The 27,913-nt window shown below is 51.8% G+C and overlaps 1 protein-coding gene across 1 annotated transcript in view; it reads right to left on the reverse strand.

Annotated features, from left to right (window-relative positions):
* Positions 1-4,792: 4,792 nt before the first annotated feature.
* tfr2 (transferrin receptor 2) overlaps positions 4,793-27,913 on the reverse strand; it is a 67,917-nt gene continuing 44,796 nt past the window's right edge. The window contains exons 11-19 of the mRNA XM_087982912.1: positions 26,866-26,985; positions 24,714-24,796; positions 23,302-23,365; positions 18,889-18,956; positions 18,634-18,707; positions 16,247-16,331; positions 11,998-12,228; positions 9,798-9,938; positions 4,793-8,393 (exon numbers count right to left, since the gene is read on the reverse strand). Of these exons, the coding sequence (XP_087839038.1) occupies positions 8,148-8,393; positions 9,798-9,938; positions 11,998-12,228; positions 16,247-16,331; positions 18,634-18,707; positions 18,889-18,956; positions 23,302-23,365; positions 24,714-24,796; positions 26,866-26,985 (1,112 nt within the window). The 3' untranslated portion in view covers positions 4,793-8,147. The remainder of the gene's footprint in view (positions 8,394-9,797; positions 9,939-11,997; positions 12,229-16,246; positions 16,332-18,633; positions 18,708-18,888; positions 18,957-23,301; positions 23,366-24,713; positions 24,797-26,865; positions 26,986-27,913) is intronic.

Here is a 27,913-nt window from a genome sequence, read left to right on the forward strand (position 1 = left end):
AGCGGTTTGGAGGCTAATGTTGGTGCGTGAATCGAGGAATGTGTTCGCTGGAATTCTGAGGAACGAGGGGTGGAAATTTCAGAAATCCCAACAGGATTAGATCACACAGGAGGGGTGTTCCCGATGAGCTGGAGAGTCCAGAGCCAGGATACAGAGTAGGCAATTCAGGACTGAGATGGGAAATCACTTCACCCAGTGAGGGATGAAAGGGTACTGGGCAAAAGCAGGGATTAGGGATGGAGTTGATCAGCTGTGATAATGAATGCCAGAGTAGGCTGCTGTTTTCCAAGTTGCTGTTAAACCGTGTAGAGGTGCAGGAGGTGAGTGAGCTCACAGCTTTCTGACTGCAGAATGTGCAAACAGAAAGGTCTGCTTTGTCATTCAGTTCGATCTAATGATTCTCATTCCCACTTCATCTTTTTCTGGTTTAACCCTTGAATCCCTTCTCCCGTGGGGCCAGCTCTCGATCAGGCTTTCGGACTGGGGGTGGATTTGGGCTCTGACTGGAGAGAACCCATATTTCCCATGTTACAGAGATTGCATTTACAATGAAGGAAATTTTATCTTACCGTCCCTTCAGAATGATGCGAAAGTGAAACCTTTCTCTCACAGTGTGTGCACTATGGAGCAGGCTCCTAGGAGCCTGGTCTTACAGTTGTATAAGCTGGTGTAAATTTAACATGGAATTATTGAGATGAAGAAGTTACATTATTTCAGACGCTGCTGGTAAAGACCACCTCCTAACCCCCTCCCACCTCAAAAAAAGGGGGCTGTATTGCCTGGATTCAAACCATTGTACTGAGATCTTTGCTGGATGAATATGGAGCATTGGTTTGTAACCAGAGGGTGTGGTGCCTATGCTCTTATTGAATGTTGGGCCAGACTGGAAGGGCTGAATGGCCACCTCTTGTCCGAAGAGCTAACTTCCAGTTTCCTGGAACCAAGAAATGATGTGCTGTACTACCCTTCTAAACGGGCTGGCTGTGGGCTGGTTGATCTTTCTGACAAAGGGACGGTGGTCCGACCCCACAATCCTTGGAGATCTCGTTCGCCGGTAATGTTCAGATGGGTTCTCCTGTGGGTTGTCGTCTGTTGGGTTTGTTTTCTCGGTTTTCTTGTGAATCTGTGAACTCCCCCTTTGCACTGCGAGTCTGTAACGCTTAGTTCCTGCTGACCGATGCTTGAGTATTTCTACAAAGGAAGGAGTTTGCTCTTCCATCAGTTGAATTTTATCCAGGACAAGGGACGCACTCCCCAGTGCCCCAGATAAATATGTCCCTCAATTGCCTGGGAATGTGCTGCACATCTTTAAACCAGTGATCCCTGGGTTGAAATGCACTCCGTTATTTCCATTAACTCCAGGTCTCTGTTGACACTAACAATGCCACTGATTCAGAATACGGCCTCTAGACGATTTGTAATAGAGACTGTGACCAATAAGGTTTATGAAGTCTAGAGGAGAAAGTGAGGTCTGCAGATGCTGGAGACCTGCTGCGCTTTTCCAGCAACACATTTTCAGTTATAAAGTCTAGACACTACCCCAACTGGAGAGAGTCTGCGATTTCCGTAGTTCTCTACTTTTGGAAAAGCACGCATTGCAATAAGGGAAGGTTCCTCATGCGAGTGGTCCGGCAATTGGTCGGTACTTGAGCACTTTATCTCTTTCGGAGACTGGCCCCTATAGGTGGGGCACTTGACTGGCCTAAGGTGGGAGTAACTGGAGTGAATGGGTGACCTTCGACTGGGGAAAGTGGGAGAGGTTAAAATGTGTAGTAGGAGATGCCTTTGGGTTGGGGGTGGAGGAGGGAGGGGGCTTTGGGAATATTGAACATGAGAAAAGGAGTTGTTCTTGATTTTGTTTGGGTAAGTTCAGAGATAGTGATAGTGGAGTGGGGGGCAGCTCGGAGTTGACCAAGACTGTCTTGATGTGGCACATTTCCAGCCTCATCTTGTCCTTCACTGATGTTTTAGGCAACTGGTCACCCTGTGGGGCCCAGTGTAGGATATTCACATGTGGTGTGTACTGCAGCTGAACACCAATCCTATGCTGAAACAGAGAGAGAGGAAGCTTTACCCTGTGCTGTCCCTGTTCTGGGAGCCTTGGTGTGGAATGTTTTGCCTGACTAATCCTCCCTCAAATTGAAGGAATTTCTCCAACTAAGCGACGGTTAATCCTGACCCATCAGTGTTCTCTCAGTACCATGGAGTCTGAGGGAGAAGCTACTGCAGCAACCAACTCTCTAGGACTGGTTAGGATGAGGGAAAGTAGCATGGGTTGCTAGGGTGGGTCTTAATCAGCTAATCATCTTTGCCCCATCCAGCTACGGACTTTGTCTGTTTCAATAGGGTAGTGGGTTAGCAGGACTGGTAGCAGAGTGTTTTTAGTTGTGTTGTGGGCTGGGTAGGGATGTTTGGGGAAAGGGGAGGAACCGGGTCCCCATGGGAGGAGACCTCTGTGCACCATGGCTATGTGCTGTCGTCAGGGTCTCATTGGGAGGTTGTGCTCTAGGCCTTGTCCACCTTCTCAGTGCAGCAAGAAGCTGACATAATCTCCTCCAACAACGGTTTGCAGAGTTGACCTCTGGTTGCCGCTCTCCAGCCTGAAATTCCCAGATTGCTGCTGCATGTGTGCATGTGCTCGAAATAATGATAGGGGTTGTCACCGACTGGGGCGCTGTAACTTTTTAATATATATTCTGGGTTTTCTGCGTGTGTGTGTGTGTGTGTGTGTGTGTGTGCGCGCACGTGTGTTTTCATTTTTTTTTTTGAAGATCTGTGCACATTAATTGGGATTTGGATGTCAGAATGAATGAAAGTCCTGTGTAAACTCACAACAGATTTTTTTTAATTTTAAAAAAAGAATTGTATTTGCACTTTGCAAAAAAAAAATAGAACTTGTACAAATGTAAAGTCCGACCAAATGTACTTATGCCCCTTTGGGCCCCACGTGGTGTTTTAATAAAGGCGTCAGCTATTGTTTTAAATCCTGTTTGATTTTTCTCTTTGTTGCGTTCCAAGTTCCCGTGTCTCAGCCATGTGTTTCTGTAACTAGCTGGCTAGATTGATTTGTTAACTTAAATTTCACCAGTTGTCATGGTGGTATTTTAACCTGTGTCCCCAAGGCATGAGTATGGGCCTCTGGAATGCCCTTTAAAATTCAATTCCTTCATGCCATGAGGGTAACAGGGCTGAGGACAGCATTAATTGCCCAGAGAGGAGTTTAAGAGCCACCCACAATGTAGGTAGGAGCAGGTAATAATGGCAGTTTCCTTCCCCAAAGGACATTAGTGGACCAGGTGGGTTCATCCGACACTGGGTAGTGGATTCATGGTCATCATTATACCCTTGATTCCAGACTTGTACTGATTTCAGATTCCACCATGTGCCATTTGACAGGATTCAAACCCACCAGGCGAAAGTGGGTGCTGCAGATGCCAGAGATCAGAGTTGAGATTAGAGTGGTGCTGAAAAAACACAGCCGGTTAGGCAGCATCCGACGAGCAGGAGAATTAACATCCCATTTATCTCTCCACCCAGGAGGCTCCCTGTCTCATTCCTGATGAAGGGCGTTTGCCCGAAACGTCGATTTTGCCTGTCCTCGGATGCTGCCTGAATTGCTGTGCTCTTCCAGCACCACTGATCCAGAATCTGGTTTCCAGCATCTGCAGTCATTGTTTTTACCACCTTGATCATGTGCTTAACCTACACCTCTTTATCCCCCCCCCCTTTCTCTTCCCTTGTTCTGCAGGTCAGGCTGACTTGCAGAATGAAAGCTGGGCCTAGCTCAGAGCACCAAATCCTTGCCAGATTTGGCATGGGCCACATTGGCCACCACGCCCACTTTGTTTGTACACAGCATATGGGCATTAATGTCGAGGCCAGCAACTGCTGCCTATCGGTAATGGAGAAGGTGGCAGTGAACTGCTGCGTTAAATCGCTGCAGTCTGTTTGGGGACAGTGTCGTTAGGGAGGGAGCTCCAGGATTCTGACCCAGCAACACTGCAGGAACGGCTAATAAATTTCCAAGTCAGGATGGTGGGAGAGGAACTTGCAAATGGTGTTCCCATGTATCTGCTGCCCTAGTCTCTCTGTGATGAGATTAGAAGTTAGAAAGGTGTTGCAGTGAATCTTGTAGATGGTACATGCTGCTGCTGCTACTGAGATGGGTGGTGGAGAGAGTGGACCAATACTTGTCAGCAGAAATAGTGATTGACTGACAGTGCAATGTAAGAGACCAGATGAGCCAATTTAAAACTCTCTCTCCTATAAGCACTAGCTGAGAACCATTCAGTGTTTTTTGGCTCACTCACACCTACAGGTAGTTTTTCTGTAATGACATAGTTACGTTCTTGTGTGACCCCCGTTATTAAAAAAAATTGTGCTTTAGAAACAGCGCTTAAAGTGTTGGTGATGCAGTCCTGTCACAGCCAACACGTGTTTTAAAAGTTGGCACTTTAGAAACAATGGAATGAGCTGCCAGAGGAAGTGGTGGAGGCTGGTACAATTGCAACATTTAACAGGCATTTGGATGGGTATATGAATAGGAAGGGTTTGGAGGGATATGGGCCGGGTGCTGGCAGGTGGGACTAGATTAGGGTTGGGATATCTGGTTGGCATGGACGGGTTGGACCGAAGGGTCTGTTTCCACATTGTACATCTCTATAACTCTATAATTCATCAATCGGGTATTCGCATTAATGAATCACACGTTCAAGCAGAATGACCTGTATCAGCTTTGCTGATGTCTCTGGTTGGAGCAACAGAGTTAGGTAGGAACTAAACCCAAGGCAGCTTTGTAGTTTGGCTAAATTTTTAATTCTCCAGTTGTGATACATTGAAGCATTTTATGGTGACTCTGGGCCAGTCTGAGCAGCACAGCACAAAGCTCTGACAGATGGTTTTAAAAAGAAAACACACACACACCCCTTTTCTTCCCCCCCCACCATCCTCAGTTACTGGTACAGTGCCATCTTCCCCCAACTCTGCACCCCTCGATCCAGAGCATATTATGCTTGAAAGGAAGAGAGTGGGTATGGCCAATGTGGTTACAGGTTGACCCTCTCATTAGACTGGCACATCAAACCAACCAAAGCATAAACAAACAGGTACACAACAGACTCAGGTCAGTGGGGGTAAATAACTAGGCCTCAACAAGTAAGCAATGTGCTGAACTATGAGAAGCACTGTTCCCGATAATTAACACGTTTTCTTTATCAATAGCTGATAGATTAATGGCAGTATTCGTACTAGAGGATCCCAATGCTGATGTGCCCCTCGTACAATGATGTCTCTCTTATTGGCAATGCTCTGCTGCCATTTGTTTGTCTCTGTTTCAAGAGCAGTCAGATTTAGGGTGTAGATGGGGAGTTGGGCGTTGCAAGGGATACATTTCTAAAGGGATCATAAGCACCATGTCGATCTTTAGCTGTCCAGGAGGTGGGAGGTGAACTGCTTTCTTGAACCCCTGCACTTCACTTAAGTGTTGGAACATGCGCAGTTCCATTGAGGAAGGAATTCCAAGATTTTAACCCAGTGACACTGAAGGAATGGCAATATATTTCCAAGTCAGGATGGGCAATGGAGGGGAACTTGCAGGCAGTGGTGTTCCCGCATTGGATTTCAGATGTTTGACTTAGCACCAATAACTCCTCAGAGCTTTTGCTTTCAAAACAAATTAAAGGATCAGTCTACACTTCAGGAAAGCATTAAAAAAATCCTACCAGACAGCCTGCAATCCCCAAGGAGATTCCACACAGGAATCATAATGATGGCGGGATAGAGGTATGGCAGATGTCCACACAAAGACAGATGGCTCTGCAAATGGCTGCCATTGAAGATAGCAGATTGCTGATGAAGACAGAGGACGCTGCAAGTGGCCAGCCAACATGGGGCCAATGCAAATGGCTGCCAGTGAAGATAGGGAGCACTACAAAATGGCTGCCATTGAAGACAGGGAAAACTACAAAATGGCAGCTTGACTAACCTGAGCATTGCCAACAACTTGCCTCTACCACCTGGCTTCTAACAAACAGAAGATGCTTTTTCCATTCAAAGCCAGTATAACTGTTGGAATTATGGAAGGCACTGCTTCCGATAATTAACAATATATTACAAAAATAATTTATAGTGATCACTGTCCCTGATAAATTAAACAATCATTGATGACAACCGGAGTCTAGACACCAGCACTAGATATGGATGGACAAACACACAATCTAATTTCATTTGCCGTGACATTTTTTAGCCATTCATCTATTCACTTTAAATTCCCATCTTTAAGTTACTTTCTGGAAAAGAACATGACAGAGGTATTGACTTAAGACTGAACACAACTACATTATTTTCACTAGAAAAGAGAAGCCATTATAAGATTAAAAATCACCCAATACCAGGTTAGAGTCCAACAGGTTTATTTGGAAGCACTAGCTGTCGGAGCGCTGCTTCGACGTCAGGTGCTTGTGGAGTATAAGATCGTAAGATACAGAATAAATTTGCAATAAATTCCATGTCTTACAATCTTATTCTCCACAACCACCTAATGAAGGGGCAGCGCTCTGAAAGCTAGTGTTTCCAAATAAACCTGTTGGACTATAACCTGGTATTGTGGGATTTTCAACACCCCAGTCCAACACCAGCGTCTCCAATCATGACCATCATAAGATGTCCTCAAAACTATGTTGGAAAATTTCATGAGACAGACTCTTGCAGAGATTAGACTGCGGATACATAGAGATCATCAACACCAGAAAGTCACTGTGGTAGTGAAGAGAAATCTCCTTATGTGGTATATGAACGGTGAGAATGGGGAACTTGCGACCTCAAAGTGGTTGAGGCAAATATAGTGTCAAAGCAGTCAAGAGAAAACTGGATAAACAGGAGGGAGAAAGGAATAAGAAGGTGATGGGGGTGAAACTCTGCTGGAAGGCTAAGAGGCAGTTTGACTGAGGCATAGAAGACCTTGTTTCAGAACCTGAGGATTATCAGGTCAGCAGTGATCTCTGAATGGCAGCACACATCCGATGGGCTGAATGGCCTTCTGCTCCTATCTCTGATGGTCAAGGGGACACTTCTGAGGATTGTGAATCTTCAAAGCTCTCTCAAATTGAAGCAGACTTGAGGCCCGCTCCTCCTAATTTCCTATATTTGTACAACATGTAAAGGGAGGAATGGGAGTGGAGGTCCATATGGAACAGAAACAGCAGCATGGAGCGGGTGGGCCAAATGGCCTGTTTCGGTACCATTCATATTTAACTTTGTCACGATGACCTCAGATTACTCACCACCAGATCGTGAAGGGGGCATAAAAGTTATCACAGGACCAGAGTCAAGAATGAACCTCCCTCCAACACCCCCATCTGTGTTGGAGAATCTAACCTTAGGCAATAGAGATTTGAAATTTAAACTGAAAATTATTGGATTTTTTAAAAGTTAAATCAATTTTGCACCTCAGTCAGGGAGGGACGTGAACTCCCAACCAGAGATTGATGGTCCAATGTTGAACTGAACTCGAAGTTACTGATCCTGACGCAATAGCACAGGTTAAACGGCGGGAATTCAAAGTGAAACGGTTAATGTGCAGACAATTCCATCTTGTGGAGAAAAAGGAGGCGGACAGCGAAAGAGGGAAAAACAGAAGAGTAAGATGGAAAGATAGAGGAGGGAATTATGGGGAGAAAGTGATGTGGGGTGGGGAGTCGGAAACAGAGATAAAGATGCGTGGGACATGAACTGACATGCCATCTGGTGTTGATCAGAAAGACATGGCAACGGGGAGTCCTCTTTACTCACCCCCTCCGCCCCTGGTTATCCTGGGAAGGGTTGGAGGAGGAAGAGAGAGGTTCGGAGGGAGCGAGTGTGTGAAGGAAGAGTGGGAGAAGAGGAGACTGGTGGAGGAGAGGTGAGGATGGAGAGGGGAGAAGGAGGGAAGGGTGAGGAGAGGAAGAGATGAGAAGGAGGGGAGAGGAGTGAAGGATGAGCAGAGGACAGAAAGGAGGGGAGAGATGGAGGAGGAGAGGAGCTGCATGGAAGCCTCGAACGAGTGGTGATTGAACCAAGTCTGGCATGGTTTGAGGAGGCCCACAGCACACTCCCTCTCTCAGTGAAGGGTCAGTGAAGAATGAGTCAACGGTGTTGATGATCTGGACGTTCTAGAAGCTGTTGTTACCAATGTTCCAGACGTCTCCACTCAGAGCGTTGGCAGCTCCCTGCAGGGTCCATGTCACCAGGGCCAACTGCTTCCGGAACTTCTTCTCGTCAAACTTGCTCGGCTTGTCCTTAAGCAGTTGGAAATGTCTGTAAAGGGCTTCCAGTGTGTGGTCACCCCTTCCATGGAGAATGTGCCGGAAAGGTGTGTCAGTGGCAGAGACGTACTGAGACAGGAAGTAGAACTCCACCTGTTGGCAATGTTCCAGTGCACAGAGGGCTTCAGGAAATACTAGGCACATTCCACCAACACCCCCTCACAGATACCCCCGTCACTCACATATACTCCCGTCACTCACATATACCCCTTGTCCCTCACAGATACCCCCCGTCCCTCACAGATACCCCCCCGTCCCTCACAGATACCCCCCCGTCACTCACATATACCCCTTGTCCCTCACATATACCCCCCGTCCCTCACAGATAGCCCCCGTCCCTCACAGATAGCCCCCGTCCCTCACAGATAGCCCCCATTACTCAAATATACTCCCGTCCCTCACAGATACCCCCCGTCCCTCACAGATACCCCCCGTCCCTCACAGATACCCCCCGTCCCTCACAGATACCCCCCGTCCCTCACAGATACCCCCCGTCCCTCACAGATACCCCCAGTCCCTCACATATACCCCCAGTCCCTCACAGATACCCCCGTCCCTCACAGATACCCCCGTCCCTCACAGATACCCCCGTCATCACATATACCCCCCGTCCCTCACATACACCCCCCCGTCCCTCACATATAACCCCTTGTCCCTCACATATACCCCTTGTCCCTCACATATAACCTCCCGTCCCTCACAGATATCTCCCATGCCTCACATATACCCCCATCCCTCACATATACCTGCCATCCCTTACAGATACTCCTGTCCCTCACATACACCCCCCCCATCCCTCACAGATAGCCCCCGTCCCTCGCAGATACCCCACGTCCCTCGCAGATACCCCACGTCCCTCGCAGATACCCCACGTCCCTCGCAGATACCCCCGTCTCACACACAGATACCCCCGTCTCACACACAGATACCCCCCGTCTCACACACAGTTACTCCCGTCTCTCACAGTTACTCCCGTCCCTCACAGTTACTCCCGTCCCTCACAGATACCCTCATCACTTACATATACCCTTGTCCCTTCCCTGTCCCTCATAAATATCCGTCTGCTCCCCCTTGCTCACATATACCTATTCTTCCCTGTCCCTCACAAATACCTCTTTCCCTAACCCCTCTCTCACAAATACCCCTTTCCTATGCCCTCCTTCACAAATATCTCTCACCCCACTCCCTCCCTCACATATAGCCCTGCCCCTTCCCTGTTCAACACAGATACCCCTGCCTCCCACCCTCGCTCCAGCACAGTTCTGGCCATCCCATCGTCGTCTGCCCTCCCATATGCCCAGGGTCCCACAGCGAGTGAAGCCCCTTCCTGCCCCACCTTTAATCCCCTTCTGCAATTGGCATTAAGAGCGATCGACGCACCCCCTGACTGTCGATTTGTTGCTGCGACAGGATAGAGCGCGTGGTCAGAGGCTGTCCCATGACAGAACTACCATTGCAAACCCCTTTGGGATAGGCATACCCCAGTCTCACACTTACCCTCATGATCTTATCGTTGTACATGCGGTTCAGGGCCTCATTGTCCACTGTTGAGGTGCTGATGAGGTTGTTCAGTCGCTCGGCCGCACGCAGGAAATCCCCACGGGCAGAATACAGCCACCGGAGAGTGAGTCCCCGACTCTGATACGCACCCAAACAGGACGGGCGAGGTGGGGGCAGGGGGGGGCATCAGTGAGAGAGAGGGAGAAGGAAAATCAAACAGGACAATGTGAAACAGAAGCAAGTATTGGTCATTCTTTCCAATCGGCTTCATAACTGAATTATAACACACTGTCCCCCCATCAAACACTCCCAGGGACAGGGACAGCACAGGGTTAGATACAGAGTAAAGCTCCCTCTACACTGTCCCCCATCAAACACTCCCAGGGACAGGGACAGGGACAGCACGGGGATAGATACAGAGTAAAGCTCCCTCTACACTGTCCCCCCATCAAACACGCCCAGGACAGGGACAGCACAGGGTTAGATACAGAGTAAAGCTCCCTCTACACTGTCCCCCCATCAAACACGCCCTGGACAGGGACAGCACGGGGTTAGATACAGAGTAAAGCTCCCTCTACACTGTCACCCCATCAAACACTCCCAGGGACAGGGACAGCACGGGGTTAGATACAGAGTAAAGCTCCCTCTACACTGTCACCCCATCAAACACTCCCAGGGACAGAGACAGCATGGGGTTAGATACAGAGTAAAGCTCCCTCTACACTGCCCCTCATCAAACACGCCTAGGACAGGGACAGCACAGGGTTAGATACAGAGTAAAGCTCCCTCTACACTGTCCCCCCATCAAACACGCCCTGGACAGGGACAGCACGGGGTTAGATACAGAGTAAAGCTTCCTCTACACTGTCCCCCCATCAAACACTCCCAGGGACAGGGACAGCACGGGGTTAGATACAGAGTAAAGCTCCCTCTACACTGTCACCCCATCAAACACTCCCAGGGACAGGGACAGCATGGGGTTAGATACAGAGTAAAGCTCCCTCTACACTGCCCCTCATCAAACACTCCCAGGACAGGGACAGCATGGGGTTAGATACAGAGTAAAGCTCCCTCTACACTGTCTCCCCATCAAACACTCCCAGGGACAGGGACAGCACAGGGTTAGATACAGAGTAAAGCTCCCTCTACACTGCCCCTCATCAAACACTCCCAGGACAGGGACAGCATGGGGTTAGATACAGAGTAAAGCTCTCTCTACACTGCCCCTCATCAAACACTCCCAGGACAGGGACAGCATGGGGTTAGATACAGAGTAAAGCTCCCTCTACACTGTCTCCCCATCAAACACTCTCAGGACAGGGACAGCACAGGGTTAGGTACAGAGTAAAGCTCCCTCTACACTGTCCCCCATCAAACAATCCCCAGGACGGGCAGCATGGGGTTAGATACAGAGTAAAGCTCTCTCTACACTGTCTCCCCATCAAACACTCCCAGGACAGGGACAGCACGGGGTTAGATACAGAGTAAAGCTCCCTCTACACTGACCCCCCCCATCAAACACTCCCAGGACAGGGACAGCACGGGGTTAGATACAGAGTAAAGCTCCCTCTACACTGTCTCCCATTAAACACTCCCAGGACCGGGACAGCACGGGGTTACATACAGAGTAAAGCTCCCTCTACACTGACCCCCCATCAAACACTCCCAGGACAGGGACAGCACGGGGTTAGATACAGAGTAAAGCTCCCTAAACACTGTCCCCATCAAACACTCCCCAGGACGGGCAGCATGGGGTTAGATACAGAGTAAAGCTCCCTCTACACTGTCTCCCCATCAAACACTCCCAGGACAGGGACAGCACGGGGTTAGATACAGAGTAAAGCTCTCTCTACACTGTCCCCATCAAACACTCCCAGGACAGGAACAGCACAGGGTTAGATACAGAGTAAAGCTCCCTCTACACTGTCCCCATCAAACACTCCCAGGACAGGGACAACACGTGGTTAGATACAGGGTAAAGCTCCCTCTACACTGACCCCCCTTCAAACACTCCCAGGACAGGAACAGCACAGGGTTAGATACAGGGTAAAGCTCACTCTACACTGTCCCCCTTCAAACACTCCCAGGACAGGGTCTGCGGTTGGATATGTTGTTGTGTATGTTGGTTGATTGGCTCTGGGTTCTCCGGTGTAACGGCTGAAATATAAAACTGTGCTGATTATCTCGTGCTTGTTACCTTTAGCTCTGGCATGAACGTTCGGAACTGGTTGATGTAATCCAGAGTAACCTCACTGTAGACTGCGTAGTTCAGATGGAGCCGGTCATTAAAAGTCAGTTCAAGAGCTATCTGGCCAACAATCTTCACCACTCCCTCACAAATATCTGGCAGTCTGTTTTTGGTCTTGGTTCTCAGGTTCTCGTAGGTGTCCAGTGCAGTGTTGAGGAAGGGATAGACCAGGTTGTCTTCCTAAAGGAGGGAGGGAAGGGCAGGCTGCTGTGATCAGGCAATGCCACACAGTGATGGGCCCCTTTCCACACATAACCCACATCTCTCACACTCCTCAGGTACTGCCAGTAACTACAGGGCAAGACAGCCTGTCAGAGAAAGGTACAGGCGTAGAGACTGGGTAGGGGTTAACCCCCTCCAGCCCCACACCCCCTCCCTATCTCTGTAACCCCCTTCACCCCCTCCCTATCTCTGTAATCCCCTCCGGCCCCTACACCTCCTCCCTATCTCTGTAAACCCCTACACCCCCTCCCATCTCTGTAACCCCCTCCGGCCCCTACACCCCCTCCCTATCTCTGTAACCCCCTACACCCCCTGCCTATCTCTGTAACCCCCTACACCCCCTCCCTATCTCTGTAACCCCCTACACCCCCTCCCTATCTCTGTAACCCCCCTCCAGCCCCTACACCACCTCCCTATCTCTGTAACCCCCTCCAGCCCCTACACCCCCTCCCTATCGCTGTAACCCCCTACACCCTCTCCCTATCGCTGTAACCCCCTACACCCTCTCCCTATCTCTGTAACCCCCTCCGGCCCCTACACCACCTCCCTATCTCTGTAACCCCCTCCAGCCCCTACACCCCTCCCTATCTCTGTAACCCCCTCCAGCCCCTACACCCCTCCCTATCTCTGTCACCTCCTCCAGCCCCTACACCACCTCCCTATCTCTGTAACCCCCTCCAGCCCCTACACCCCTCCCTATCTCTGTCACCTCCTCCAGCCCCTACACCCCTCCCTATCTCTGTCACCTCCTCCAGCACCTACACCCCCTCCCTATCTCTGTAACCCCCTCCAGCCCCTACACCCCTCCCTATCTCTGTAACCCCCTCCAGCCCCTACACCCCTCCCTATCTCTGTCACCTCCTCCAGCCCCTACACCCCTCCCTATCTCTGTCACCTCCTCCAGCCCCTACACCCCTCCCTATCTCTGTAACCCCCTCCAGCCCCTACACCCCTCCCTATCTCTGTCACCTCCTCCAGCCCCTACACCCCTCCCTATCTCTGTCACCTCCTCCAGCCCCTACACCCCTCCCTATCTCTGTCACCTCCTCCAGCCCCTACACCCCTCCCTATCTCTGTCACCTCCTCCAGCCCCTACACCCCTCCCTATCTCTGTAACCTCCTCCAGCCCCTACACCCCTCCCTATCTCTGTCACCTCCTCCAGCCCCTACACCCCTCCCTATCTCTGTCACCTCCTCCAGCCCCTACACCCCCTCCCTATCTCTGTCACCTCCTCCAGCCCCTACACCCCTCCCTATCTCTGTCACCTCCTCCAGCCCCTACACCCCCTCCCTATCTCTGTAACCTCCTCCAGCACCTACACCCCCTGGCTATGTCAGTCACTCCCTCCACCCCCTCCCTATCTCTGTAACCCCCTACCACCTAGATTGCTAAATTTAGCCCCTACATTGCTAAATTGCCCGTAGTGTTAGGTAAAAGGGGTAAATGTAAGGGAATGGGTGGGTTGCGCTTCAGCGGGTCGGTGTGGACTTGTTGGGCCAAAGGGCCTGTTTCCACACTGTAAGTAATCTAATCTAATACCACCTCCCTATCTCTGTAACCTCCTCCACATCCTACACCCCCTCCTTACCTCTGTAGCACCCTACACCCCCTCCCTATCTCTGTAACCCTCTAGACCCTGTCTCTGACACCTCCTCCAGCCCCTACACCCCCTCCCTATCTCTGTCACCCCCTCCAGCCCCTACACCCCTTCCCTATCTCTGTAACCCCCTACACCCTCTCCCTATCTCTGTAACCCCCTACACCCCTCCCTATCTCTGTAACCCCCTCCAGCCCCTACACCCCTCCCTATCTCTGTCACCTCCTCCAGCCCCTACACCACCTCCCTATCTCTGTAACCCCCTCCAGCCCCTACACCCCTCCCTATCTGTCACCTCCTCCAGCCCCTACACCCCTCCCTATCTCTGTCACCTCCTCCAGCACCTACACCCCCTCCCTATCTCTGTAACCCCCTCCAGCCCCTACACCCCTCCCTATCTCTGTAACCCCCTCCAGCCCCTACACCCCTCCCTATCTCTGTCACCTCCTCCAGCCCCTACACCCCTCCCTATCTCTGTCACCTCCTCCAGCCCCTACACCCCTCCCTATCTCTGTAACCCCCTCCAGCCCCTACACCCCTCCCTATCTCTGTCACCTCCTCCAGCCCCTACACCCCTCCCTATCTCTGTCACCTCCTCCAGCCCCTACACCCCTCCCTATCTCTGTCACCTCCTCCAGCCCCTACACCCCTCCCTATCTCTGTCACCTCCTCCAGCCCCTACACCCCTCCCTATCTCTGTAACCTCCTCCAGCCCCTACACCCCTCCCTATCTCTGTCACCTCCTCCAGCCCCTACACCCCTCCCTATCTCTGTCACCTCCTCCAGCCCCTACACCCCCTCCCTATCTCTGTCGCCCCCTCCATCCCCTATACCCCTCCCTATCTCTGTCACTCCCTCCAACCCCCTACACCCCCTCCCTATCTCTGTCACTCCCTCCAGCCCCTACACCCCCTCCCTATCTCTGTCACCCCCTCCAGCCCCTACACCCCCTCCCTATCTCTGTCACACCCTCCATCCCCTACACCCCCTCCCTTTCTCTGTAACCCCCTCCACCCCCTACACCCCCTCCCTATCTCTGTAACCCCCTACACCCCCTCCCTATCTCTGTAACCTCCTCCAACCCCTACACCCTCTCCCTATCTCTGTAACCCCCTACACCCCCTCCCTATCTCTGTAACCCGCTCCAGCCCCTACACCCACTCCCTATCTCTTTAACCCTCTACACCCCCTCCCTATCTCCGTCCTCTCCTCCAGCCCCTACACCCGCTCCCTATCCCCGTCACTTCCTCCAGCCCCTACACCCCCTCCCTATCTCTGTAACCTCCTATACCCCCTACACTACCTCCCTATCTCTGTCACACCCTCCATCCCCTACACCCCCTCCCTTTCTCTGTAACCCCCTCCACCCCCTACACCCCCTCCCTATCTCTGTAACCCCCTACACCCCCTCCCTATCTCTGTAACCTCCTCCAACCCCTACACCCTCTCCCTATCTCTGTAACCCCCTACACCCCCTCCCTATCTCTGTAACCCGCTCCAGCCCCTACACCCACTCCCTATCTCTTTAACCCTCTACACCCCCTCCCTATCTCCGTCCTCTCCTCCAGCCCCTACACCCGCTCCCTATCCCCGTCACTTCCTCCAGCCCCTACACCCCCTCCCTATCTCTGTAACCTCCTATACCCCCTACACTACCTCCCTATCTCTGTAACCCCCTCCAGCCCCTACACCCCCTCCCTATCTCTGTAACCTCCTCCACCCCCTACACCCCCTCCCTATCTGTGTAACCTCCTCCAGCCCCTACACCCCTCCCTATCTCTGTAACTTCCTCCAGCCCCTACACCCCCTCCCTATCTCAGTCACCCCCTCCAGCCCCTACACCCCCTCCCTATCTCTGTAACCTCCTCCAGCCCCTACACCCCCTCCCTATCTCTGTAACCTCCTCCAGCCCCTACACCCCCTCCCTATCTCTGTAACCCTCTAGACCCTGTCTCTGACACCACCTCCAGCCCTTACACCCCTTCCCTAACTCTGTCACCTCCTCCAGCCCCTACACCCCCTCCCTATCTCTGTAACCTCCTCCAGCCCCTCCGAGATCTTCCAGGCCATTGACCAACCGTGGTTTCCCTTCGCCTCACTCTCGATGACTGTGCTGTCAGCTGTCTGACGCCTGGAATCTTCCCTCCTTAAACTTCTGCCCCTCTCTTTCTCTCTCTCGGTCTCCTCCTCTGAGACCCTCCTCCAAACCCTTCAGACCCAGCTCTTGGCTGTCTGTGTTGTTCTGCTCTGGGGTCTCCCCTGTGTCAGACCACACCCTGCAAGCTCGTGCTGATACATTGGTGCTGTGTAAAGTTTCTATGGAAATGCAGAGTGTTGTTGTTGTTGTGTTGGGGGAGGTGGTCCCCGCTCTGGCATACCTGACGGAAACTGAGCTCCATGGCGGGGACACCGGCAAAGGCAGTGAAAGGGTAGGCGCTGCTGTCCATGGTCAGGGGCTGTAGGCTGTGGAGGAGAATCATGGTGAGAGAGAGCGAGCTCAGGAACACTGCGCCTCCATTGGAGAGAAACATTTAGACCCAGGGGCAAGGGCAGAAATCACAGACCCCGAGTGCTGCCCATGGTCGGGGCACTCACCAACCTGGACACAGTGCCCCCTGACCCCAACCTGGACACAGTGCCCCCTGACCCCCAACCTGGACACAGTGCTCCCTGACCCCCAACCTGGACACAGTGCCCCTTAACCTTAACCTGGACACAGTGCCCTTTAACACTAACCTGGACACAGTGCCCCTTAACCTGGACACAGTGACCCCTGACCCCAACCTGGACACAGTGCCCTTTAACACTAACCTGGACACAGTGCCCCTTAACCTGGACACAGTGACCCCTGACCCCAACCTGGACACAGTGCCCCCTGACCCCAACCTGGACACAGTGCCTCTTAACCCCTATGACCTGGACACAGTGCCCCCGACCCCAACCTGGACACAGTGCCCTTTAACACTAACCTGGACACAGTGCCCCTTAACCTGGACACAGTGCCCCCTGACCCCAACCTGGACACAGTGCCCCCTGACCCCAACCTGGACACAGTGCCCCCCGACCCCAACCTGGACACAGTGCCCTTTAACACTAACCTGGACACAGTGCCCCTTAACCTGGACACAGTGCCCCCTGACCCCAACCTGGACACAGTGCCCCCTGACCCCAACCTGGACACAGTGCCTCTTAACCCCTATGACCTGGACACAGTGCCCCTTAACCTGGACACAGTGCCCCCGACCCCAACCTGGACACAGTGCCCCCTGACCCCAACCTGGACACAGTGCCCCCTGACCCCAACCTGGACACAATGACCCTTAACCTGAACCTGAAAACAGTGCCCCCTGACCCCAACATGGACACAGTGCCCCTTAACCTTAATCTGGACTCAGTGCCCCCTGACCCCAACCTGGACACAGTGCCCCTTAACCCTAACCTGGACACAGCACCCCGATAATCCCTATGACCTGGACCCAGTGAGCCCTTAAGCCTAACCTGGACCCAGTACCCCCTGACCCTAACCTGGACACGATGCCCCTTATCCCTAACCGGGACACTGTGCCCTTTCACCCCTGACAGGGGCACAGTGCAACCATTGCTCCCCAGCCTGGCCACAGAGCCTACCTATCCATCCCCTGACCCGGGCAGATTGCACCGAAATGTCCCAAACCCGACCCCTGGATAGTCATGCCGAATAGCCAGGCCCTCACAGGGTGATCTGGTGATGACTGGGTTTATATATAAATGGGACACGTTTATCAGATCATACTGACGGAGCTCACTCCCTGAAAAAGACCCAGGAGCTGCCCAGCTCGGTATCCTCTGGGTCTGGTCGAGGTGATGCGATGTCTAACCGACAGACACCGGGGATGGGTGGTTTGGGAATGCGTGCTGACAAAGCTCCTTCTCAGGGCTGGGCCTGGAGTCAGTGCTGAACGATGGACCAGGAATCGTTTCCCAGGCACTGAGGTTCAGGATGGAGTGTGACCACTCTCTGAGCACAGACACCTCCCACGAGATGCTCAGGGTAGCAGATCAACGTCACTCCAGCCTCAGTCTCCAACGATAAGGCTTCACTCCTAACACCCAACGGTCAAATTAAACCAGGCCTTTTTCTGCAGAGCATAAAAACAGGGTCCCACGACACGAACCCAACCTCACACCCACTCTTGCCTACAACAATCCAGCCACATCAGATTCCCTACCGTGTGGAAACAGGCCCTTCAGCCCAACAAGTCCACACCAACCCTCCAAAGACTAACCCACCCAGACCCATTTCCCTCTGACTAATGCACTCAACACTACGGGCAATTTAGCACAGCCAATCCACCTGACCTACACATCTTTGGACTGTGGGAGGAAACCGGAGTACCTGGAGGAAACCCACGCAGACACGGGGAGAATGTGCAAACTCCACACGGACAGTCACCCGAGGCTGGTTTCGAACCCGGGTCCCTGGTGCTGTGAGGCAGCAGTGCTAACCACTGAGGCACTGTGCCGCCCCTTCCGTTTTGGAGTGTGAGATTTCACTGCTGGGATATAGACTGTAAGAAATAGGAACAGGAGGAGGCCATTCCACCCCTTGACTCTGCTCCACCCCTTCAATACCTGCCCTTTCACCATTGTTTCCCCAACCATTCGGAAATCTATCTCAGCCCTCAATAGCCACGGAATATGAATATGCCCCTTTCCCCGTAACATCCCCTAATCTCCTTCCCCCTGTGGCAACCGCATTCCCCTCCCCCGCCCAGTTTTTACCTACATTTCGGTGAGTTCCACAGGCCGACTCACGATTTGTTTGTAGTATTGCCAATTGTCTTGCACAGAGTCGCTGATCTGCCACAACAGAGGACACACCGGGTTAGAGACATTGGCCCTAGTCGTCAATGTCTGTCAGACACCGAGTGCCAAAGGCTTGGGAAAGGGGGTGAGGTGGGGAATGGGGACGGGCCGTGGCAGTGGGATGTGGGGAGAAGGGGATGAGAAACCAGCAGCAGCTGGGGTTCGTACAACCAACCTGCTTAATCGTCGCCTTCATCAGATTGTGGAGGAGCGGACTAGACTCAGTGTGTAGTCTGCCATTCCCTGGAGAAGGAATAAATATTAGTGCGGGCACTGCACGCTGGTTGACTCAAAATAAATAGAAAATGGTTTCTGTTAAAAAAAAACAAAATGCTTCTGGGGAACTATACAGTGTGACAAAGACATGGAGTCTGAACTTACAGTAGTTAGGCCTCAGGTAGTTCTGAGTCTTCTGATGCCTGCAGTCACAGTTTCTCAGATTTACCGGGGTCTCAGCCGAGTACGATCCCACATAGCCCTATCCTGCTGAGGCCCGAGGCTGGGTCAGGCAACGCAGGACGGGCCCGAACAGCTGCAATAGGCCTGAGGCCTAGCTCAAAGAACCGTCTTCAGACTGTTAAAAATCACACAACACCAGGTTATAGTCCAACAGGTTTAATTGGAAGCACACTAGCTTTCGGAGCGACGCTCCTCCATCAGGTGATTGTGGAGGGCTCGATCGTAACACAGAATTTATAGCAAAAATTTACAGTGTGATGTAACTGAAATTATACATTGAAGAATTGATTGTCTGTTAAGCCTTTCATCTGTTAGAATACAGTGATAGTTTCACTTCTTTCATGTGTAAATCACAAAACCCTTTTTTTAAAAGTTGCATTCTCAGGTTAGCTGTTAACAATGGGTGATAGCTAGACAATATGTTGAAGGTGTTAGCCCCCTGTGTTCTCTGTCTATACCATGATGTTTAGATTGATTCTAATCTAAAAAGTGAGATAACAGAGTTTTACATAAATTCATGCAGTTTTTGAGCTCAGAGTTCTACATGAATGTCTGCAGTTTTTGAGCAAAGTGCAATGTAACTCTGCAAGTACAAATTCACCACACAAAATATATGTGTGCATGTGGGTCTGTGTGTGTGTGTGTCTGTCTGGGGTGGAGGGTGTGTGTAGTGAGTGCAGAGTGTCTTAAGTCTGTGAGGGGGTGCATGTGTGGGAGTGTGTGTGTCTAGAAGGGTGTGTGTGGGTGTCTGTGTGCGCGTCTGTGTGTACCTGTGTCTGTGTGTATGTGAGTGTGTGTGTGTGTGTGTGTAGGAATATCTGTGTGTGTGCGCGTGTGTAGTGCAATGGTGATCACCTGTAATGTGACATGAACCCAAGGTCCCGGTTGAGGCCCTCCCTATGGGTACCGAACTTAACTATCAGCCTCTGCTCGGCCACTTTCCTCTGCTGCCTGTCCCGAAGTCCACCTTGGAGGATGGTCACCCGAAGGTCCGAGGCTGAATGTCCTGGACCACTGAAATGTTCCCCAACTCATCCCACGCACTTCTCGTGTAGGTGACTTCTACTGCCTTCCAAAGGTACACAAAGCCAACACACCGGGACGTCTCATCGTGTCGGGCAATGGGACCCTATGTGAGAATCTCTTTGGCTATGTGGAAGGCATCTTGAAACCTATTGTACAGGGGATCTCCAGCTTCTGTCGCGATACTACGGATTTCTTACAGAAACTCAGCACCCACGGACCAGTCGAACCGGGAACATTCCTCGTCACAATGGACATTTCCGCACTCTACACCAGCATCCCCCACAATGATGGCATCGTGGCAACAGCCTCAGTACTCAACACCAACAACTGCCAGTCTCCAAACACCATCCTACAACTCATCCGCTTTATCCTCGATCATAACGTATTCACCTTTAACAACCAGTTCTTCATCCAGACACACGGAACAACCATGGGGACCAAATTTGCACCCCAATATGCCAACATTTTTATGCACAGGTTCAAACAAGATTTCTTCTCTATGCAGGATCTCCAACCAACATGATACACCAGGTACAATGACGACATTTTCTTCCTCTGGACCCGTAGCGAGGAGTCACTGATAAAACTACACAGTGACATCAACAAGTTTCATCCCACCACCAAACTCACCATGGACTACTCTCGACTGTCTGTCTCATTCTTGGACACATGCGTCTCCATCAAGGACGGACACCTCAGCACCACACTCTACCGCAAACCCACAGACAACCTCACAATGCTACACTTCTCCAGCTTCCACCCAAAACATATTAAAACAGCCATTCCCTATGGACAAGCCCTACGCATACACCGGATCTGCTCAGATGAGGAGGAACGTGACGGACACCTGGAAGTGCTCAAGGATGCCCTCACAAGAACGGGGTACGATGCTCAACTCATCAACCGCCAGTTCCGCCGTGCCACAGCAAGGAACCGTAATGACCTCCTCAGGAAAGAGACACGTGCTGCAACTGACAGGGTACCCTTCGTTGTTCAGTACTTCCCAGGGGCCGAAAGATTACGCCATGTTCTTCGTGACCTACAACACATTATCAATGAGGATGAGCACCTCACCAAGACCTTCCCTACACCTCCACTACTTGCCTTTAAACAACCTCAAACACATAATTGTTCGTAGCAAACTGCCCGGCTCTCAGGACAACTCCATACAACCCTGTCACGGTGGACGCTGCAAAACATGTCAGATTGTGGACATAGATACCACTATTACGTGTGGGAACATCTCCCACCTTGTACATGGCAGGTACTCATGTGACTCAGCCAACATTGTCTATCTTATACGTTGCAGGCAGGGATGCCCGGAGGCTTGGTACATTGGGGAAACTGAGCAAAGGCTACGACAACGGATGAATGGGCACTGCACAACAATCAACAGACAGGAGGGTTCCCTCCCAGTTGGGGAACACTTCAGTGGTCCAGGACATTCGGCCTCGGACCTTCGGGTGACCATCCTCCAAGGTGGACATCGGGACAGGCAGCAGAGGAAAGTGGCTGAGCAGAGGCTGATAGCTAAGTTCGGTACCCACAGGGAGGGCCTCAACCGGGACCTTGGGTTCATGTCACATTACAGGTGATCACCATTGCACTACACACACACACAGATATTCCTACACACACACACACACACACACACACACTTTCATATACACATGGACACAGGTACACACAGACGCGCACACAGACACCCACACACACCCTTCTAGACACACACACTCCCACACATGCACCCCCTCACAGACTTAAGACACTCTGCACTCACTACACACACACACACCCACAACCTCCACCCCAGACAGACACACACACACAGACAGACAAAGACCCACATGCACATATATATTTTGTGTGGTGAATTTGTACTTGCAGAGTTACATTGCACTTTGCTCAAAAACTGCATACATTCATGTAGAACTCTGAGCTCAAAAACTGCATGAATTTATGTAAAACTCTGTTATTTCACTTTTTAGATTAGAATCAATCTAAACATCAGGTCATAGACAGAGAACACAGGGGGCTAACACCTTCAACATATTGTCTAGCTATCACCCATTGATAACAGCTAACCCGAGAATGCAACTTTTAAAAAAAGGGTTTTGTGATTTACACATGAAAGAAGTGAAACTATCACTGTATTCTAACAGATGAAAGGCTTAACAGACAATCAATTCTTCAATGTATAATTTCAGTTACATCACACTGCAAATTCTTGCTATAAATTCTGTGTTACGATCGAGCCCTCCACAATCACCTGATGAAGGAGCGTCGCTCCGAAAGCTAGTGTGCTTCCAAATAAACCTGTTGGACTATAACCTGGTGTTGTGTGATTTTTAACTTTGTACACCCCAGTCCAAATCATGTCTTCAGACGGAGGTGGGAGAACAGTAGGCTGCAAAGCCTGATGACCTGAACAGATGCAACAGGCCTGAAGCCTAGCTCAAAGCGCCGTCTTCAGACTGAGGTGGGAGAACAGTAGGCCGCAAAGCCTGATCACCTGAACAGCTGCAACAGGCCTGAGGCCTAGCTCAAAGAGCTGTCTTCAGACTGAGGTGGGAGAACAGTAGGCCACAAAGCCTGATCACCCAGTTGAGATATTAGCTGCTAGAGAGGGAACAGTCCTGCACTTTTGTGGTTCATTACCTTATACGGCTGCTGCCCTGAGGTGATCCAGGATTCTGAGGGGCCTTTTGGGGTGGGGCAATTGAGGGGCCAATTACCTCTGGGAATGTCACTGAAAATGGAGGCTTTACAGGGAGGAATCCCGTTTCCACCGCTCAATATTTGGCCAATTCCCAGCAGGCTCTGGGCCTAGCCCAGGGAAGCCTTGTGAACACTTGGGCCATGGGGTGGAGAGAGCCAAACAGCCTAGATTTCTAAACAGGCAGAAGGACCCAATGTGAGAATGACGGTCAGCGTCTCTGGGCTGTGGATTCAGCACTTTGATGTTACGATGTCACATCCACCGTGTAAGTTCAGAAAAGGTCAGGCTGATGGGGAAATGGCCAAGAAAGAGACCCTTGGGTTCAGGGATTAGCGACTGGATAGCTCAGGATATTCTCGGATGGAAGGGAAGGAAGATTCTTACCCAGGACAGCTTTATCGAGACTGAAGTAAGCTGCTGCCTTGAGGTGCATCATAGTCAGGTAACCCTGCAGGAGGATTCACAGAGGATTTACTCAGACGCTTTAACATCCTAGAGGCCTTACAGAAGCCATTAGCTCCTGAAACATACCTTAAAGGATCCCTCGCTATTGCTCCAGACCTGGATTATCCCCTCCGCATCTCTCTACTCCAGTCCTGATCTCACTCTGTCTCCTTGACCTTTCGTCTGACCCATTCTCCCTGTTCTGTCACCCCTCCCATCCTCCTTCGACCCCTCACCTTCTCTTTTCCAACCGTTCATCTCTCCTTCCTCTTCTCACTGCACCCCCTCCAAACCCGCCCCTCCTCACCACCCTCGCTCCAATGACCTCTCCCCCTTCCCTGACATCAGCACCCCACTCCCCTCCTGGCAATACCCTCTCTCCTGGTTCCACTTCCTCCTTCTTCCCTACCCCTGTCCAGCCCCACACAACACCATGGCCTGGCCCCTACCCCTCTTCCCCAGCCCTTCCCCCTGGTCCTCAACCCCTTTCCAGCCCTCTCTTCTCCTCCCCCATTACCACTCTCCTGTACCCCCTCCCTTCTCCTCCCTTCTCCTCCCCATGATCATTCTCCTGTACCCACTCCCTTCTCCTCCCCATGATCACTCTCCTGTACCCCCTTCCTTCTCCTCCCCCATTACCACTCTCCTGTACCCACTCACTCTCTCCTCCCCAATGGCCACTCTCCTGTTCCCCCTCCCTTCTCCTCCCCTATTACCACTCTCCTGTACCCCCTCACTCTCTCCTCCCCCATGACCACTCTCCTGTACCCCCTCCCTTCTCCTCCCCCATGACCACTCTCCTGTACCCCCTCACTCTCTCCTCCCCCATGACCACTCTCCTTCCTGTTATCCCACCCTTGTAACACATTCCTTTACCTCAATCCTCTCCCCAGTGACCCTCCCCTCCCCTCTCCTCACTATGACCCCCCCCCCCCCCTTCTCACCATGACCCTCCGCTCTCCTTCCAGTGGCCCCTCTCATCCCCTCACCGTAACTCCTCTCCTCTCCTCACCGCGACCCCTCCCCTCTCCTCACCGTGACCCCTCCCCTCTCCATGACCCCTTCCCTCTCCTCACCATGGCCCCTCCCTTCCCCTGACCATGACCCCTCCCCTCTCCTCCCCTGACCAGTCCCCTCTCCTCACCGTGACCCCTCCCCTCTCCATGACCCCTTCCCTCTCCTCACCATGGCCCCTCCCTTCCCCTGACCATGACCCCTCCCCTCTCCTCCCCCGACCAGTCCCCTCTCCTCACCGCGACCCCTCCCCTCTCCTCACCATGGCCCCTCCCTTCTCCTGACCATGACCCCTCCCCGCTCCTTCCCTGACCAGTCTCCTATGCCCCATGCCCTACCTCCAGCCACTCGGTGGCGCCGACGCTGCCAAATTCTCCTGCGTCCCAGCTGGCAAAGAGCAAGCTCCTCCGCGGCCTGAACCCTAATGGAGGAGGCCACAGTTAGTGTCGGCTGGGAAACAGCGCAGTGGGAGGGTAAATATCCTCAACATCAACCTGGCCTGCCTCCCTTGGGAATCAACTTGGCAATGCCTCAGCCAATCAGGATCAATGCTGCAATTTCTCAGCTAATCAGAGTCAACTGGCCAACCAATCAGCGCCCTTTTCCCCTGAGGTATAAATTGCTGTGCGAGTGCCTGAAATTTGGCATTCTTGCAATTGGTCCTGATCAGTGGAAGTTAGGAAAGTATTGGTTCCACAGCGTTCATGCTGGGAGTTGCTGGTTCTGAAGGCATGATTATTCCTGCACCTCCTGGGGATAAGGATGCTCCAGACCAATCCAGAAAAGCTGGCAATGCCTCGTTCCCATTTGCAAAGCTCCCACCCACCCCCCGTCGGTGAGATGTGACCACCTATGATTATAGGGCAGGTCGCTGTCACCCAGACGTCTTTTCGATGGGAATGGTTTAGCAAGACCGTCCGACCACAATAACCCATGCTGATAATCCTTGAACACGGTGAAGGGACCCCTTTCTCAGGAGCAGGTCTGACACCGAGATAGTCCTGGCAGAGGGTCACTAAGGGTCCCTCAGAAAGTAAGTGATAAAGCCCTAGGGAAAATTGATGTACAGCGGGATCTGGGTGTTCAGGTACATTGTTCCCTGAAGATGGCAACGCAGGTCAATAGAGTGGTCAAGAAGGCATACAGCATGCTTTCCTTCATCGGACAGGGTATTGAGTACAAGAGGAGAAAGTGAGGTCTGCAGATGCTGGAGATCAGAGCTGGAAATGTGTTGCTGGAAAAGCGCAGCAGGTCAGGCAGCATCCAGGGAACAGGAGAATCGACGTTTCGGGCATTAGCCCTTCTTCAGGAATGGGAAAAGTTTGTCTGGAAAGTTTGACAAACTTTCCCCATTCCTGAAGAAGGGCTTATGCCCGAAACGTCGATTCTCCTGTTCCCTGGATGCTGCCTGACCTGCTGCGCTTTTCCAGCAACACATTTCCAGCTATTGAGTACAAGAGGTTGGTATGTCATAAATCACACAACACCAGGTTATAATCCAACAGGTTTATTTGGAAGCACACTAGCTTTCAGAGCGCTGCTCCTTCATCAGGAAGCTGTCATCACAACCACTTGATGAAGGAGTGGCGCTCTGAAAGCTAGTTCTTCCAAATATAACCTGGTGTTGTGTGATTCTTTTAACCTTGTACACCCCAGTCCAACACCAGCGTCTCCAAATCATTGCTATGTCATTTCACAGTTGTACAGGACTTTGGTTCGGCCACATTTGGAGTCCTGAGTACGGTTCTGGTCACCACATTACCAAAAGGATGTGGACGCTTTGGAGAGGGTGCAGAGGATGTTCACCAGGATGTTGCCTGGTTGGAGGGTGCTAGCTATGAAGAGAAGTTGAGTAGATTATGATTATTTTCATTAGAAAGATGGAGATGGAGGGGGGAACCTGATTGAGGTCTACAACATCATGAGAGGTATAGACAGGCTGGATAGCAAGAGGCTTCTTCCCAGAGTCGGGGACCCAATTATTAGGGGTCACGAGTTCAAGGTGACAGTCATCAGAGGTCACGCAGCCATACGTGGAGGAGTACAGAGACTGTGGAGGGGTCCTGAGGTCTGAGGGTAATACGGTCAACACCCAGGGCTCACCCGCTCTCTGTCACGTCAGGACAGTGGCACCGGCACTGCGCCTTTGTTTGGAGATGGGGTAGTGGGGGTCAGGTCCCATAGTACACCCCGACACCCCCCACCCCACCCCACCGAGCGACCCAGCTTTGTCCGGGTACAGAGTGATCCAGCAGCAGTCAGAGCCGGGTGTGAAGGTCCCCATGGCCGACCAGCCACTGGTGAGGATTTGCGAATGGGCGACCTGGAGGGACATAAACTGGGTCGAAAACATCTCTGCACGAGCAGGAGGATGGAACAGAGAGAGATGTGTAGATGTGGCCTACAGCTGGAAGGAAGGACCAGTGGTAGCATGGAGCCAGAGGGCTGAATGGCCGTTTCCAAGCCGGGGGAAAAGGGGCTGGTTCTTACCGTTTGCCACCATTTGGGAAAAGGTCTGGGCCAATTCGAGGAGAATGGCAGTGCCCACCCCGGACTTTGCAGCCCCTTTCCCCCAGGAATCTCGCTGTGCCCCGAAGATGATGTAGCGATCTGTAAAAGGGAAGAGAAAGCAGTGAGTGTTAGAGAGCCCAGAGAGAGAGACAGAGAGACAGACACAGAGAGAGACAGAGAGAGAGAGAGAGAGAGATGGAGAGAGAGAGACGGAGAGAGAGAGAGAGAGAGACAGTGATAGAGAGAGAGACGGAGACGGAGAGAGAGAGACAGAGAGAGACAGACAGAGAGACAGACACAGAGAGAGCCCAGAGAGAGACAGAGAGAGAGAGAGAGAGAGGGGGGGAGAGACAGACAGAGAGAGAGAGAGACAGAGAGACGGAGAGAGAGACAGAGAGACGGAGAGAGAGAGACAGAGAGACAGACACAGAGAGACAGACACAGAGATAGCCCAGAGAGAGAGAGAGACAGAGAGAGAGAGAGACGGAGAGAGAGAGAGACGGAGAGACAGACATAGAGAGAGACAGACAGACAGAGAGACGCAGAGAGAGAGAGACCAGAGAGAGAAATACAGACAGACAGAGAGACGGAGAGAGAGAGAGAGAGAGAAAGACAGAGAGAGACAGAGAGAGCCCAGAGAGAGACAGACAGAGAGAGAGAGAGAGAGATGGAGAGAGAGAGAGACAAAAAGAGTGAGAGAGAGAGGCTGCTCCTCATCTCGTACAAAGGTAGGCAGTGTCAGCCAATTAGCCGTTGGAGCCTGCACCACTGACCATGCCTGATAACCGACTCTGTCCATCTGACCTGCCCAAACCCTTCAGCCCCAAATCCAACTCCTTCTTAAAGTCACACAGTGTTCGGGCCTCAATCACTCAGAAGGCAAGGGAGCTTCCACAGTCACTTTCACAGCTCCAGTTCAGACACCGGGATTTCACACACACTTACACTCACACACTCTCACACTCACATAAACACACACTCACACACTCTCACACTCACATAAACACACACACACAGACCTTCACAC

This window comes from Chiloscyllium plagiosum, unplaced genomic scaffold (assembly GCF_037043375.1).
Source record: "Chiloscyllium plagiosum isolate Xiang-an unplaced genomic scaffold, Cpla_swu_hap1 HiC_scaffold_44, whole genome shotgun sequence".
Taxonomy (NCBI): domain Eukaryota; kingdom Metazoa; phylum Chordata; class Chondrichthyes; order Orectolobiformes; family Hemiscylliidae; genus Chiloscyllium; species Chiloscyllium plagiosum.